General features: G+C 42.1%; 1 protein-coding gene across 1 annotated transcript; it reads left to right on the forward strand.

The window, feature by feature from the left end:
- The first annotated feature begins 4,642 nt into the window (after positions 1–4,642).
- On the forward strand, positions 4,643–16,814 carry sdr42e2 (short chain dehydrogenase/reductase family 42E, member 2). Its single transcript, XM_071544797.1, has 11 exons — positions 4,643–5,077; positions 7,112–7,207; positions 9,670–9,727; positions 10,141–10,259; positions 10,567–10,642; positions 11,761–11,843; positions 12,903–13,040; positions 13,512–13,577; positions 13,689–13,752; positions 14,020–14,093; positions 16,566–16,814. The coding sequence occupies exons 1-11, from the start codon at positions 4,643–4,645 to the stop codon at positions 16,812–16,814; spliced, it is 1,458 nt and encodes a 485-aa protein (XP_071400898.1).
- Positions 16,815–17,347: the final 533 nt, after the last annotated feature.

A 17,347-nucleotide genomic window follows, 5' to 3' on the forward strand; every position in this document is an offset into this window, starting at 1 on the left:
CATAATCCAACTCTTCTGAAGCCAAATGATTGCGCAGTGAGTGAAAAAGACCTGTATTTACACCATCATCTAGCCCAAATCTACAACAACTACAGTTGTTGTTTTCGAAAATGTTCACGCTTGCGTTCACCCAGACCTTGTGTGTCTACACTCTTATTGTGTTGCATTTCTCTTATTCAGGATGTTGTGTGTTCATATGTGTCTGAGTCCTGCAGGGTCAAGCCCCTGCATCTGCATGTCTGTCTGTTCGTCAGAGAAGAGACAAAGAGACAGGGGGACACTTTCTCTGAAGCAGGGAGACAATCACATCACATTTCCACATCTCTCACCATAACTACAATCAATTGCAGTAAGACAAGTTGCCCTCTACGCTGCACTGGCCCTCCAGGGAGTTGCCAGCTAATCACAGCTAGCTGCCCTTCCCATTCCGAGGCCTCGCGGCGAGTTCACCTGAGGGAAGGGCTTGGCAAGGTTGCAGACGAGGGAGGTCTACCGTTACCACAGCAGCCCGTCTCCCCACCGCTGTGACGGGTCAGAGAAGGTGATGGCTCCCCGCTGTATGTGATTGGTGGGTGTGCTGTGCAGCATAACAGAGTAGCTCAAACCCTCTTATCACACAGTGAGCTGAAAGAATGGGCAAGCAGCGGTGGGGAGAAAAGAGGGAGTTAGAAATGATCTGGACAGTTCTGTGTTATATAGTTCTATGCTCAAGGTGTTCATGTTATGGCAGCTAATTGGTTTTGTGTTAAAGGCTTTATTACTGAAGCATTATATGGGCATTGCTCATGTATCAGCAGGTGCTTCGCCACCTTGTGAGTTTGTTAAAGTTGTGTAAAAAGGGCAGAACAAATTGGCACACACTTAAATTGCTGGATGCGTTGTATATATGTGTGTGTATGTCTGGATTTCTGAGAGGGTGTGTGTGTGTGTGTGTGTGTGTGTGTGTGTGTGTGTGTGTGTGTGTGTGTGTGTGTGTGTCCGAATGTTTCAGGGGTATGCTTATTTCACTTTGAATTCAATCACAAATCAGAAAATCAGTGTGTTTTTTTTTCTTTCTTTTTTTTTTCTTTTTTTCAAATTTCAAATATTGAAATATTAAGGCATGAGAGGGTTGTACTATCCATCTTGACTGAATAAAAAGCTGAATTGACTATTGAAATGATGTGCATGTGTGTTGTTTCTGTGTGGGTCTTCACTGTGGGTGTGTTCACTCATATTTTGGCAAAGGGATGAAGCGATCAGCTAGTTGTTTGGTTAAAAGGTGAGGGGAGAGGAGTGGGAGCAGGAAGGCTTAGCGTAGAATAGGTCTGAAAATACATTATATGGGTAGATAAACAAAAAAATAGATTCAAGCCAGATGCAAATGAATAGGCAAACATGCTTGATTGCAATGTTGGTCAAAGTAATAATAGGTTAAAACCATAGCTAAGATCTAGCTATGTCATAAATCATTTACACAAAGATATCACCTCCTTTGATGTTAGTTTGTATTTCTCTAGAGCTTGAAGCTGATGGAATCTGAGACAAATTATCTGTAAACTTAAAAAACCCCAACATACTGTATATTCATCCCCCGGGTGATTCAGGTAAACGCACCTGGAAATGCCATTTGACTATAAGGATGGCTATTTATCGTTCCTTACATTACGTTATGTTTAAAGCAAAGTAAATCTCCACCAGTAAGGTTTTAATAAAATCACCGGTATGAAAACAAAAGCACCAAAAAAGTGCACCAAATTGCTATATTTTTTGCTTTTCTATAGCATTTTCCCTCCAAATTGCTTTTAAAATTGAGAGCTCCACTCATCTTGCAGCCACTAAAGACTTATTTTTCCTCTTTAATTATGTGTAGTGCATTAGGCTGTCAGCTCAGGTTTGGCTGTCTGTCTACTGTCTGCTAAATAAAAGATGATAGAGCTATTTCTGTCCTCTCCAAAAACACTGCGCAGGAAGTGACTGCTACTGTTGTTTACCTGGCATGCTGTCACATCAAAGCCACATGAGTCACATGATTCATGTGATTCATGAATTACATCATTTGATGAATCACATCATTTGATGTGATTCATCTGTGGGTGTGTTTTGCTAGGGACAATTTGAAATGACCTTATGTTTTCTACTACCACATGTTATTTCTATCTTTTATTTAACGAGGGGAAATCTTTCATTAAATGTCACAGTGATCCTAGAATACATTTCTTACATACATATCAATAGGTTATTGATTGATTGTAGTTTGGTTATTGGTTATCCCTCAACTCAGCCTGTGAGTGGTTGGGTACTTAATCCAAGCAGAGGAAAAACTGACATCTCCCAATCTGTCTTCTGCTTTGAAGATGACCATGTGGGAGAGAGGTGTTCACCATGATTGTATGATTGATAATGTGCATTAGGCCTACCTAAATCCAAACCTTTTACTCACTTCTTAAACTTAAGCCTTTCCCTCCACTGAAGGTGTGATGTTGACGTTAGTGCTGGGTGAGATATGACTTAAGAGTGAGATCACAATATTTATGGAACAAACATCAATATTCAATATACTTTGTCCTTATTTAGCCACTCCTAATGGCCACTGAACAGATATAGTGCTGATTGTCCATGTGGTGTTACGTCCTGATGTGAAACAAGTCAGTAATGGGGCATGGAAGAAATTATTAACTTTTGGTGAAAATCCAACATGTGGAACTGGCACATCTTGACAATTGCATGCAGGTATGTGTCTACTGAGTTCTATCTAGAACTCAGTAGACACATAACATCTAACATTCTTTATTCATGAAATTGACTGTATTAGATGAGATTATCAACTCATTACCTATTGAGGGTTGTGATTCCTCTCTTGATCAAGCATCTGGTGCTCTAGAGACCACCCACATACTCTCGCAGTTTGAGACAATCTCCCTATGTACTTTTTTCCAAAATATGACTTGCCTCTAAACCTACAACCATCTTCCTGCCAAAGTGCTTCCGATATTAGGCCCCCCATTACTCAATATCATTAATACCTCCCTCTCCTCTGGAACTGTGCCCTCCACCTTTAAAGTAGCTGTGATTAAAGATCAGCTCAACAAAACTGAACCTTGATCCTGACGTCCTTAATTAATTAATTAATTAATTACAGACCAACCTCTAATCTTCTCTTTCCAGGGACAGCAAGGTAGCCAAAGAATAGTAGCTATCCAATTAACTGACTATCTCTCCTGCAACAGTCTTTTTGAACTGTCTCAATCGGGCTTCAGGTCTTTCCATAGCACTGAGACTCAGTAAGGTGGTAAATTACCCACTCCTTGCCTCAAATTCTGACTCTTAGTTTCTGAGTTTTAATCCAACTTGATTTGAGCGCAGCACTCGATACAGTCGATCACAATACACTTCTAAACCTCCTGGTGAACCACGTTATGTTCCCCCTCGTGCCTCACAGGACGCTGGTTACCTTACTGCCCCTAGAATCAAGGAAAAAATAGTACCTCTCTTAAAACAAGATTACGAAGTGCTTCACAATATTGAAGCTGTAATGTTGGATATGAAAGCTTAATAAGCGCTGAATGTTTATTATGTTTATTAACTTTGGACTATCATAAAATAGTCCAAAATTAAAGCATCAGATTACTAGTATATTTTAAGTAGCCTAGTTAACCTGTGAAATGTAGGCGGCATAATGTTGCAATAGAGATTTCGGATAGTCTTTAAAATAAAGCTTTTGAAGTAAAAATGTGTCTTTTTTGCGTAATTTCAGACGCTATTGCAATTGTTATCTTATTTTCGTTATGAAAAAGTCGTTAAACTGAAATCGGTCCTTTGACACACTTACTTCTTTACTTTACTTCTTTACACTCCGTATAGTAGGCACCTGACGCTTTGGGAAACGTGATCTAGACAGCGGAGGGCTGCGCGCTGTATCCAGACATTACGGTAGGAGAGTCGCAGGTAAAGGCACAGATAATTGACAGGTGAGAGGAGTGACAGAAACACCTTGGAGAGGGTCCGCAGGGGGAAAAGGAAGGTAGATTATTCCATGAGCCGACTGGACAGAAGTATGGATGTGAGAGGACGAAAAGAATAATAATAAGGTAATGAACAAAACCTTTTGGAGGAAAGTACATCTACTGGCAAACGGAGCCGCGCATCAGTCGGTTCTTGCTTGTTTATTTATCAGCGTCAATGCTAAGGCTTTCGTTATGGTGAAAAAAATATTGAAGCTGTAATATTGGATATGAAAGCTTAATGAGCGCTGATCATAAAATAGTACAAATATATAGGATCAGATTACCAGTTTAAAGCAAAAGATATACGGATAGATAATGATAAAGTGGAACTTGTTTGGAAAATGAAATTGCCATATAGCTGGACTGAGAAAACATAAGGATGGTGCCCCTAGTTACAAGAATGATAAACTTTAGACTTAATTTGTTTAATTTTCAATTAAATTCTGCAGATTATGTTGTATTTCATAGTTTCTGCATTTCTTCATGGGGATGGTGTAATAGATACAGGTTTTATGCCCCTGAAGCCTGTAATCATCTCTCTAGGCAAACTTAGTCTATTGATATTGGCACCAGGCTTCATTATAGTCTAGTAGAGCTAATACTGTTTTCCTCTTCATCCCCGCTCCTTCCCAGCCTCTATCAGTCCAGGACAGTAAATGGAGCTGTGCGGTCCCAGCATGAGTGAGAGTGGAGGTTCAGTGTGCCAGGTGGGGCAGCTTCCCTGCCAAAGTGTCTCCCTTTGTCGCCTGCAGGCCAACGGACACCAGCTCCACAACCTCCACCCCGTCCCCCACCAGCCTTGGGTCAACCACCCAGCCCCGGCTGCCGCCTCCGCCCTGGCCGTTTCCATCCGACACAGGGTGTATGGAGCAGCGGGGGCCAGGTGCGGCAGCCTGGAGTGTGCGGCCTCCAGGCTGGGAGAGGGGGCAGCGCTGGCCCGCGGGGGCCCAGGGAAGGTGCTGGTGACGGGAGGAGGGGGGTACTTTGGCTTCAGGCTGGGGAGAGCGCTGGCTGGCCAGGGAGTGTCAGTGATCCTACTGGACCTGCACAAGCCGCCCTGGGACACTCCGGATGGAGCCATCTTCTATCAGGTATGGGACAATACTGCAGATACTGGGGGACTTGATCTGTGACATTTAACCCTCGCCTCGTTAGAGACATTTGTTATTAGGCCTTCTAGACTTGTCTTCTTTTTCTTTCTCTCTCCTTTAATGAAAAGTAGGTGTCAGATAATGACAATATAGTAAATATAGCAGTGGAAATAGCAAGGGTGGAAGTACCTAATAACATTTACTCCAGTTACTTCAATTGACTATATCTTTGTTGTGTACTGTTTGTTTCAACTATTTTTTAAAGTCAGTAATTTTACTTTTACTTACGTGCATTTTTACTGAAGTATTGTAGGCTAGGTTTTAAATCACATCCTAATGGATCTGAATTAAAACCTAGCCTACAATACTTTGTACTCTGTAATCAGAGTACAAATTTTGTGGCTCTCCATAAAAACTAGAAAACCAGAAACTGGACAATCATAAATTGGCCAATTGTGGAGCCATTCACAGTGAACAGTCAGTCAACAAGGAAGAGAAGAATAATCTGGTTTTACTTTGTGCACTTTATTGTATAATTTCCTAATTTTCCAATTAAAAGAATCTAGTTCAGATTCTTTTAATTGGAAAATCTGGAAATTACACAATCCTCTGTCCCATTATGTTAGAATTGCATGGAAAATATCACATCTAACAACGTTCTCTTTTATAAATAGTAACTCAGTAACCTTTACTCTGAGTACATTTTAAATCAAATACTTTTTACTTTTACTTAAGTAGATTTTTACATGGGACTTTTACTTACTTGAGTCGGACATTCTACTACTCTTTCCTCCACTGGGAAATAGTGTGTGCAAATTAACTGTTTTGTTTGTTTTTGTTTGCTTTTCCTGGACGCTTACCTAATCCTTAAGTATCTAGTTTTGACTTTATTTGTCAATCTCTTGTGTTTTTTGTGTTAGACTGGAGATAACTATAGGAGTTTACATCAGGAGGGGACAGGGAGTTACAACTAGTCAGCGTCTGTCTGGCTTTATCCTTTTGGTTTTGTTGTGGGTCATAAAGTTGATATTGTATTGTATTTCTTCTGACATACCCTTAATATACACTGGGCCTGTATTCTTGGGAATCAGCTCTGCTAATTGCTTGCATGTGCTCATGTCAGTGTGGCGGTGCTTTGTGGTTAGTGTGTGTGCTGCTGGAAACAGGTGAGTGATCCACCTTGGAGCAGCAGCTGCTGACTGGGCTAGAGAGGGTGGAGGCAAGATTCAGGTTTCAGCTGCATCCCTCACAGCACTCTTACCTTAATTATGCTCTCCTTTTATGGGATAATCTCTGACACATCATTTTAATAATAATAACTTGCTTATATAGCACCTTTCTTAAAACAAGATTTCAAAGTGCTTCACAACCAGTAAAACAACAGACAGATAAAATAAAAGACAAAAACAAGTAGGTTATAAGGTACATGTATATTAAAAAAAATAAAACACACAAAACAGTACATTGTACATAAAACAGTGCACAGCAGAAAGACAGCAAGCAACATGCACATAAAACAGGTAAAGAACAGCTTGCTTATAGAGGTGAGTTTTAAGAAGGGATTTGAGATGATGCAGCGCTTGCTAGACTATTCTCTCTGTTCCAAAGTCTGGGGGCGTTTGTCCTTAGTCTAGACTTTGGAACAGCCTGAAAGTTGTTACCCAAGTATCTCAGACTCATAAGGGGATAATAGATCTGAAATGTAAGTAGGAGCCAGGCCAATGCTGTGCCTTATCATGTCACCTACTCTACTTCAAAGCTCCTGACATGTCAATAAAAATGCTAATGAGACAGTAAAACTGCCAGTGTTAATTTACCTCTGAAAGTGTTAATATCAGCCCTACCAGTGTTTATATGAGTCCAATCAACATTTATTAGCCAACTGTGTCATAAACAATTTCACAATTGGTATTTTATCTTGTGGATGGAACTGATTAAATCTTTGAAAACGAACTTAATTATCACATTAAGACAAACGTCCTCAGAGTTGGAGTGAATTCATTTGGGATAATGCCTTTTCCCTCTCTGTTGCAGAGCGACATCCGGGACTATTCTTCTCTCTATAAAGTGTGTGAAGGGGTAGAGTGTATTTTCCACACGGCCTCCTACGGCATGTCTGGGCCTGAACAGGTGACTCCACATCCCTTCCCTCCATGCCTTCAGCCTCTAATGTGTCATTTCAACTTTCATCACTCAAGAAACACATGTGAGGGAAGAGGCTGAATAAATTGTGTGATGTTCAGAGAGAGAGATGAACTGCTGCATGTTTTGCTCCAGCACAGTATAGTCCCTCCTGATGAAATGTAAAGATTTTATATGTTCAGAATGGTTTGGGCAAAAATTTGAAATGTCTAATATAAAGGAATAGTTCACCCAAAAATGTTGGGTGAACTAACATGTTGGGCAAATTACTAAAATTAATACTAAAATTACTTAAATTGATTATGTTGAAAATTGACTGACTCAGTTCACTGTAGCTAGAGCTTTATGTAGCTCCAGTTAGCAGGGAGCGCTGCTCTCTCACACACAGGGCAAACAATTTCCAATAGTTGAGTCCAAAAAGCGATTAAAACACAGTAACACTGTGGGACCTGCCTTGTGTTCGCCCTGTGTGTGTGAGAGCAGCGCTCCCTGCTAACTGGAGCTACATAAAGCTCTAGCTACAGTGAACTGAGTCAGTCAATTTTCAACATAATCAATCATCATGATGGCAAAAACCAGGCCAAAACATTGAAAATAACCGCAATTATTATTGCTATGAAACTATAATCATTGTGGCCCATTGGCCTCTCAGTGATCACAGCCAATATGCTATAGGTACAATATTAATTAAAGCTGCAAGCAGCGATGATCGGGCCCTCGCACCTTTGTGCTCGTCGGGGTGTGCCGCAGCCGCGGTGTTGTTACCGGACACCGACCGGTCGACGTGACCCACACCATGAAAATGCCACGTAAATCAAATGATGATTGTCACACAAGGCTTACTTCATGTTGCCAGTAGGTGGCGCAATGACTGTGACTCCTAATTGACATGCAGATGTCCTCAGGCCTGGACTCTGGTTCAGCATGTGAAATCTGGTGCAGATTGGACAATGTACACTCCAGTTAACACAACTTCCTGTTTCATGGCGAAACATCGAAATTCGCCGCACCACCAGGGCAATGCTGTTCGACGAAAGCTCCCAATCTGCACAATAAAGCATCATCAAGGTCCTACGGCTTTTCTGACCACATTTGAGGTGGATCTGGTCAACCCACTAGGAGGAGTACAGCAAAGTATAAAACATGTAATTTCCTGTTGCCAGTAGGTGGCGCTATGACTATAACCGAATATCGGCATGTAGATGTCTTCAGGCCGGGACTCTCATCCAACCTGTGAAGTTTGGGTCAGATTTGACCATGTACAGTCCAGTTACAAACTTCCTGTTTCGTGGCGAAACATGGAAATTCAACGCCTTGCCACGCCCACGCTGTGCGACAAAAACTCAAGCTTTTGATAACTTTTCATCGTCAAGGTCTTTTATACACGCTGACCAAGTTTGACGTGGATCCGATCAACCGCCTAGGAGGAGTTTGTTAAAGTACGACCCCTGCAAATGGCCAAAAATGCACAAAAATGTCACAATAAATTCGAAATGGCGGACTTCCTGTTGGGTTTAGGGCATGGCACCAATTGACTTTTTTTTAAAGTCTGGACATGATACATGTGCCTACCAAATCTTGTACATCTAGGGGAAACGTATCGCGAGGGCCACTTCGTCAAAATTATGTAGGGGGCGCTAGCGAGCCATTTTGCCACACTCATGCGCAAGACCCATAAAATATATAATTTTTCACCACTTCTGACGCATGTTCAAAGTTTGGTGAGTTTTCGAGCACCTTTAGCCCCTCAAAAACGCGATCGAAATACAATAGGGCTTTGCACCGAAGTCGGTGCTCGGGCCCTAATGATCCATCCATAAATCACTATTGGTACAGTATTAATGATCCATCCATAAATTACTATTAGTACAGTATTAATGATTCATCCATAAATTACTATTGGTACAGTATTAAGGATTCATCCATAAATTGCTATTGGTACAGTATTGACGATCAATCCATAAATTACTATTAGTACAGTATTAATGATCCATCCATAAATTACTTTTTGGAGCATTGGAGCAGCAATATTAGAGCAGCAATCCTTTATCTATCCTTTAAAAAATGAATAAAATGTGCAAAAGCAGAACTGAAGGTGTAAAGCATAATGTGTAAGTGAAAAAGCATATTGTATCAAAAGTCTCTTAAATTGTTGAATTTAATTGCATACTACTGAATGAAGAGTTTAATATGTATCACATTGTCAATTTGTGATAATTCCTAGCAACACATTAGATTATTTTCTCTGCTGTTAAACTAATTGGGGATAATTAGGGCTTCAGTGCAGTGGGGTCACTTAGATGGAAGTGCCCGTTATATAGCTTGCAGCACCTGTCCTTATGATAGTCTGTGCACATCACTGTTCTGATTAATTAGATAGATACTACATACTGAGCCACAGTATAGAAAGGGTGTCGTTCAGAAGTGATGTTTTCCTTTCTGTCTCCCAGCTGAGGAAAGAGCAGGTGGAGTCAGTTAATGTTGGAGGGACCAACAACATCATAAACGGTAAGAATCCATGGTGCTTTTGCATGTCACGCTCAACGCCAAGCATTGCACATACATTGTGATCAATCCATTTAATGATTATTGTATATGTTTTGCACACTGTAAGTACGTTAACTGGTTGAAGGGCACTCAACATTCTGAAATGTGAAGATTGGTCTTTCTTTCTTCTTCTTATGTAGTCTTTGATCCAAAGGTGAACATGGTTAGCCTTGTGATGGAAAGCTAAAACGTGATGATATTTTTTAAAACCTGTTGATACTGACAGTCTGTGACAGCTGAGCGTGAGTTTATGTATTTTGAGACTGTGAAATTAGAAGCTCCCCCATACCATAATCTGGTGTTGTTGATTGTAGCAGTATTTGATATGATTTGGTATGACAACCTTACAGTTTTGCTATGCTGTGTCCCTTCAGTGTGTAAGGAGAGGGGCATCCCTAAGCTGGTGTACACCAGTACCATAAATGTGGTGTTTGCTGGCAAGCCAATTGAGGATGGTGATGAGGATTCTGTGCCGTGTGTGCCACTGGATATGGTGAGCACTTACATGAGAAAAAATGTTTAAACACTCTGTGCAAAGCCGTGGTAGTAAAATTAAGTGAATGAAACCTAGCCTATAGGGACTGTCTGGAATCAAATGGCTTATAAATTGCAGTTACACTATCAGAGTATGTGAGAATGTGAGGAGTGAATAGAATGAATAAGCCAGTGAATCTGTTCATGCTCTGCTCATCTGCCAACAATCCGTTGTTCCTCCTGTTTTGGAAAAATGTGTGGCTTGTAAGTCTGGTGAGAGTGGGTAAAGTAATGAAGCCAAACTGTGACGTTTCTTTCTGTTCCAGCACATAGACCACTACTCCAGAACCAAAGCCATTGCAGACCAGATGGTCCTCTCAGCCAACGGATGCACGCTCAAAGGTGGGGAACAATCTGTGTGTTAAAGTGTGATGACAACGTAATCACAATACAACATAAAAACACAACCAGAAGAGGCTGGCAGTCAGAGGGTAGGACATTACATCAAGGGAGTACGCAACCTGGCTATCGGTTTCTGTGTTTGAATGCTGATCGATTTGTGTGTGTGTGTGTCTGTGTGTTTGTGTGTGTCTTTGCGTGCGACTGAGGTAATGGTTGCCATGGAAACAGCTGGCCATGTGTGCAATCCAATCCAACTGGACCCGCTGACACCAGTTTAAATTTAGAGCTGGATAGGACAATACCACTGGAGTGCAGCATTCACCCGACACCAGACTGTCTCAAGCAGTCTACGCAACACAGACGCACACGCAAGCACTCTCCCTCGTTTTACTCCTTCTTTTTCCTCCCTCTCTCTTTCACACACACACACACACACATACAAATACACAAGCGTGCACGCTATCTCACATTTGATAAACAAATAACTTCATCCATTCCTTTGCATTTCAACAGTTACCGCTGCCAAACATCTTAATGAGGGAATTCCCTTTCTCCACTTAGTTCTAACAGGTTCTAGAAGGTTCTAGTAAGGACAGGTGTGAAGCCTTCCTTCCCCTCCTTAGGGTGTAACCCTATGCCCTATCAGTGACCACTAGCTTATATATTCAATTAAGCTTAGAGCATGGCGCTGTGTCATGATATACCCTAGTCTAAAGTTCATGCATCGGCTTCTGCAGGATGTGGTTTACATTATTATTCACTGCGTCAGGCAGACACACATGGTGGCATTAAGACACCTGTATGGCCTATTAGTGCTATACGAAGCATTTGAAAAAGCTTAGTATAGTGTATAGTAGTATAGTATTGGTCAGTTGGACATTTTTACACATATTTACATGTGCAGTTATGTATATACAACGTTGCACAGTGTAAAAGTAATTATGGGAACATAATTACAGCATTTCAGTGTGAGGATGCTGTTCACAGTTGCCAACGCTTAAGTTTGTCTCTTATTTTGATTTCAGTAGCCGTGTTGCCTGTTTAATCAACTGACAGTTATAGCACTTCATGAGAAGCATAGTTGCAGTTTCAGTTATGGTGTGCGTTCTCATGTCAAGGTGGGGGCGTGCTGCGGACCTGCGTCCTCCGCCCCTCCGGGATCTATGGACCAGAGGAGAGGAGACACCTCCACAGAGTGATGGTGAGTGATTGTCCCAGAAACATAAACCAACCTTATAGTCTTATGATAAATGTAAATTCCTCGCGTGACAGAGTGTCTGCCGGAGAGCCTCGCTGCGCCAGCCTGAAGAGTGTACATTATTGATGTTGCATCTAGTTACAGCCCTCCTTCTCCCAGTCTTTCTTCTGCGGCGGCGAGGCTCTGTGTTAGGGGGGTGAAGAGCTGGATGAGGTTGGCTAAGTTCTGGGTTTACTGTAGGCCAAGTGGCCCAGTGGCTCACAATCTATAGATTAACGATTGCCTTTATCCTTATTGACTGGAAGTTGTCGCTCACTCACTGGTTTGGAGTGAATGAGAAAAAATGACACATACCCTCATAAAGTGCACACAAAAAAAGACACTGACTTGATGGAGTTTAATTTAAAGTCGCAGTAAGTAACTTTTATGGGTTCATATTAATGTGGAAGTAATACAAATAAATCGCCATGTTTGGTGGCCAAAGACGAGCAGGATATTATGTCAGAATCTCAGAAACAGTGGGAGCCCCGTTCCTCTGCTATTCTCATTTCAAAGTGAAATGTGTGGAAACCCATCCGACCAATGAGGAGAAGTCTGAGGCAGGTGTGACTCCGTCCTGTCAATCACTCCTCCTGTCACTCACTAGGAGGAGTAGGAGGCCGTCTCTCCTTTGGTTGGTTTGAATTTCCGGAGATATGATCTCTTTCCTCTAGAACGTACCTACAACAGCTTTAAGTGTATTAGTTTAAATTTAACTTAGCATTAGTTTCAGTTTGATTTAAGTTCATTTGCAGAGAAAAACATAAGCAGAATAACAAAAACACCCACATTATGATAAAAATGATGATGAAAAAAGAACTGTCATCAATGATCTGTACAAATGACAAAAAAACCCAAGGGCTAAAAACATCACACCACAAAACAAAAAAATCTAAATGACAATAATGTTGTTCCCCCCATAACATTCTCTCTCTCTCTCTCTCTCTCTTCCCCCCCCTCTCTCTCTAACCTCTCTCTCTCCCCCCCCCCTCTCTCTCTCCCTCCCCCTCTCTCTCTCTTCAGGTGAACGTGGAGCGTCGGTTGTTCAGTTTCACGTTTGGTGACCCCCAGGCCAGGATGAACTGGGTGCATGTGGAGAACCTGGTGCTGGCTCACACACTCGCTGCTGAGGCGCTCACACTGAAGAGGAACTGCGTTGCTGTGAGTGACTCTCTCCACCTCAGACAACACAATCATCCACACTGTTCAGCTGATACATTCACTTTGTGAGACATAAGTTTCAACAATAAAACCACATGCAATAAATAAGCTCTAGTAGATTATTCCTGACCCCCCTTTTTTTTTACTGTCAATAACCAATTATTTTCTAAAATATTGCTTATATTTGGTTGAAGGTCTTCAAATGGAAGTTGGAGATTAGTCCCACCAGTCCTGATCTCACTGACTGTTTTAGCTGAACTTTCTGTCGTTTACATTAACAACTGAGAGAGAGAGAGAGAGAGAGAGAGAGAGAGAGAGAGAGAGAGAGAGAGAGAGAGAGAGAGAGTGTGTGTGTGTGTGTGTGTGTGTGTGTGTGTGTGTGTGTTAATGAGTTCAAGTGTATTACCATTTTGATAATTTAAATAATGATAAATGTTGCCTTTTAATGGGCTGATTTTCCTTTTCTTGCAGAGTGGACAGGCCTATTTCATTAATGATGGAGAGTCAGTCAATCTGTTTGAGTGGTTAACACCATTGGTGGGTTCAAATTTCAAGGGTTAAATCAGCAGATATTTATTAATTGAAATACGTTTAGTCACAACTAAGTGGAATTTACCTTGATGTTTCATATTACGTTTCCCATTGCAGTTTGAAAAGCTGGGTTACAGGAGGCCGTTGATACACCTGCCTGTTTCACTGGTCTATTCAGCAGGTAGCCTCTCTCTCTCCCTCTCCCTCTCTCTCTCTCTCTCTCTCTCCCTCCCTCTCTCTCTCTCTCTCTCTCCCTCTCGCTCCCTCCCTCTCCCTCTCTCTCTCTCTCTCTCTCTCTCCCTCTCTCTCCCTGCTCCAGCTCCTTGTAGACATAATTTGAATCACTTTTGTTTGAAAGTTTGGCTAAAATTGTTATTTCATGAAAATAACAGTGCATTGTTTTGCAAGAACATAAGATCACATGAGTGTTTTTTTTTCTAATTGACAGCCATCCTGGTGGAGTATTTGCATGTAGTTCTGAGACCCATGGTGGAAATCCCTCTCCTCTTCACCAGAAATGAGGTAAACGCACCACCACCTTCTGTCCATCTCTTTTAAAACTCTCACCTTACACTGAATGCTGGAGAACCACTACTGCTGCTGCTGTGTGTTCTGTTCTCAATTCAGTGTTTTATTTGTCATAGCAAGACTCTCTGTCTTTCATCCTTGGAAGAAAAGGAAATTAAAGAGGAAATTAAAAAGGCATAAAAGGGATGATTTTGTATCTCAGCAGACAAACTGTCTGGGGCAGTCTGCAACTGTCTGAGCTGAACGGACTCTGTGGGGTTTCTACAATCTGAAAGTTTGACAGAGGCGCTGTGGAGTATGTGTGTGTATGGTGTGTGTAAAGAACTGAATGAGCACATGCATGCACGTGTGTGTGCCTAAGTGAGAGTATGTGTGTGTATGTGTGTGTGTTGGAGATGGGGTCTTAGGTTACCTGCTCCCTGATGATTAGATTCTTGTTTAAGTCTCACAGAGGCCCTCTCTCCCATAGCAGTGAAGGCAGACTTCATTAGGGCAAGTATTTTCCTATCAGCCCCCGACCCGCATTCCCCAGCTCCCCCCCTCCCCTCTCTCATCCGATGCTATCTCTTCTGCATGAATTATGGAAAACCCCTAATCAAAGCGAGCCTTTAATGAATTCACAAATGTTGGCAGATAAACAGATGGCAAAGGTTCTTTTGTCTGACATCTCAGACGCAGACTTTCAGTCTCTGAAAGCCTTGCAGCTCTGTGTGCGGCAGGTCAGTGCTACTACTGAAGACGTTAACTGACCTCAGGAATTGTAGTAGTACAACAGCTTCGTCGAGACACAGCAAGAGGCTGAGGGCTGTTTGCAGTGTCCTGCCTGCCCTAATATACTGGGAAGGCCCTTAGGAGGCATCTTAAGGAGGTCCTAAAGTCCTCATGAATGTGTGATGAGACAGAGAAACCAAACCTGCGCCTGCTCATTCTGTCAGACAACTGCTGGCCGGGGATCAATGATTGTCCTGTGAATAAAACATAAACTACTGTGGGCCAGGACAGGAAGTTCAAGATGAACGTTAAAGGAAGTGACCTCAGTACAGTGGCTGTTGCTATGGTGACAGGAGTCAGCCAAGCTCCACTTGGCTCAAATGGTCCTGCCAACTGTCAGGCTGCCAAGCTGTTAAGCCGTCACTGATGAGCAAGAGAGATTTTCCTTAGCACAAAAAATCCAATTCAATGATAACATGGAAGAGGATGCAGTCTCAAATATCAAATCAAGTAGAATTAAGCAATCACTGCAGTGGTTGATTCAGAAGATTGCACCAAAGTTCAATGTTCAATTTCCTTTGTCCGAAAGTGACCAATAAGCTTTGAAGGAGTAAAAACACAAGTATATTTATGTATTTACATGTTTATAGCATATACTGTATATTTAAAAAAAAAAAAAACTGCGACTGCCAATACAGAAATTCTTCACCCAAGGTTCGGAAAGCAATCATAATCAATCACAATCAATATTGACCAATGAGGCAACACAAAAAACATTTGCTTAGCACAACATTAGCACAAAATTCTTTATCAATAAATATCGCCACTGCGTCATTTTGCCAGCAACATTGTCACCACATCAGCAGCATTAGCAACTAGGTAAAACAGTCTTAAATGTCAACTATTTCCTGAATCAGGAGCATTGTGTCTGTGGGACAGAATGACTGTTTCATACCGACTGACTGAGGGGAATCTGAATATCTCCAGGCAGTAAGAACATACAGTCACTAGAGGGTACAGTCTGCAATACAGGATGACTGGTCAGGTCAGGCAGGACGGTCACAACTCTACCCTGTTCACCACCTGCCGAGATCAGACTGATCGCACGTATATAGCCATCTAAAACTGAGTCAACACCTAATATGTTTGTTGATCAGCAGATGGGTTGTGTTTAAATATACATATTTACAACAAGAGTCATAGTCCTGCAGACCTTTATTTACGAGGTCCAAAGAGGTCCGAGCTTTGCCAAAGCTGTTTTGAGAACAAATGTTAGATATGTCAGATGTCCTGAGACAAGAAGGAGTGACTTTAGGACATGTGGGAGAATGAAAACAAGCTGAAGAGAAAGCATTTACAGACAAAAGAAAAGCTTGTCTTCTCCTTCTCCTCTGCGTTCTTGTGCCTGGTGTGTCTGCACGCTTCCATCACCATGTGTATTTTCCATGCGGACACCTTATCCCCAGGCAGTAAGAAGATACAGACCAGAGGCATCCATCAGGCCTAGGGTGTCACAGTGTAAAACCAGGTTCGCCAAATTGAGGTTAATCTAAACCATTAGCCTGGCAGTACAACCTTACTTAGTCTTTTGGCCCGGACCTCCCTGGAGGCTCTGAACACAATACGTGTGTCTGAGTCTGGCTGCGGGAGAAGGCGGCGCTCACCCAGCTGGAGCCTCAGGAGATGAATTATGTCTTGATGAAAAAAGGCTGTGAACTTGTAAACTTAACAGAAATGCCTTTTCTCCAACTGTAGGTGAGGAACATAGCAGTAAGCCACACCTTCAAGATTGACAAGGCCCGTCAAGAGTTGGGCTTCTGTCCGAAGCGCTACAGCCTGGCAGACTCCGTGGAACAGTACCTGAGGTCCCGACCCTCCTGCTCCAGCTCCCCTCTCCTGTCCCGGGCTGCTCCGCTGCCCCGAACCCGGCCCCTTGTCCTGCTGCTGCTGCTGGGACTCGGCCTGGTGCTCCTGCTGCTATGCTCCAGCCTCTGTCAGGGTTAGCCAGCTAGCTAGTCTCAATCAAATGGACTTTCATGTTTTAGTAATACCATTCAATCTCATTTTTGCTGGATTGGATGGACAGCTGCATACAATGAACTGTATTTACCAAGCTGATCTACAGTGCGGTAACTGGCCCGGTCCTACTGGCTGATCATTGTTATTTATAGCCAGACTGATCCTTAATCAGCAATACAACTATAAGATGCTTCAACCGGCCTAGCAAGGAAATTAACAATTTTGAAAAATGTTGTCAGTCTCTCAGCTTTTGCAGTTTCTTATAAACCAACAGTGTGACATACTTCTCGCATCCACGTGACTGTCTGTTTTTGATGTGAAATTCCCCCAAAACATTGGAAAATGCCCCAAAAGAAGTTTGCAGGGACAAAAGTATGACCTACCCTGCACTTCATGTAGTGTATTTATTTATGTAACATCGGGCTATGTAACATCTGCGCCTCATTTTTCAAAGGCAGCAAACTTCCCTTGATGGAGTCCAGTACATGTCTTTGTCTTTTACCATTTTGATATTGGTA

Source organism: Centroberyx affinis, unplaced genomic scaffold, assembly GCF_046629955.1.
Source record: "Centroberyx affinis isolate AG114_WGS23_722 - 3 ecotype Tasmania unplaced genomic scaffold, CSIRO-AGI_Caff_v1 ptg004677l_1, whole genome shotgun sequence".
NCBI lineage: Eukaryota > Metazoa > Chordata > Actinopteri > Beryciformes > Berycidae > Centroberyx > Centroberyx affinis.

Excerpts from the sequence above, each read along its gene's own strand:
- sdr42e2 (XM_071544797.1), top strand. The coding sequence starts at position 4,643 with ATGGAGCTGTGCGGTCCCAGCATGAGTGAGAGTGGAGGTTCAGTGTGC. Across the intron at positions 10,260-10,566 it reads CGTGTGTGCCACTGGATATG|CACATAGACCACTACTCCAG; the intron begins GTGAGCACTTAC and ends TTTCTGTTCCAG. Across the intron at positions 11,844-12,902 it reads GACACCTCCACAGAGTGATG|GTGAACGTGGAGCGTCGGTT; the intron begins GTGAGTGATTGT and ends CTCTCTCTTCAG.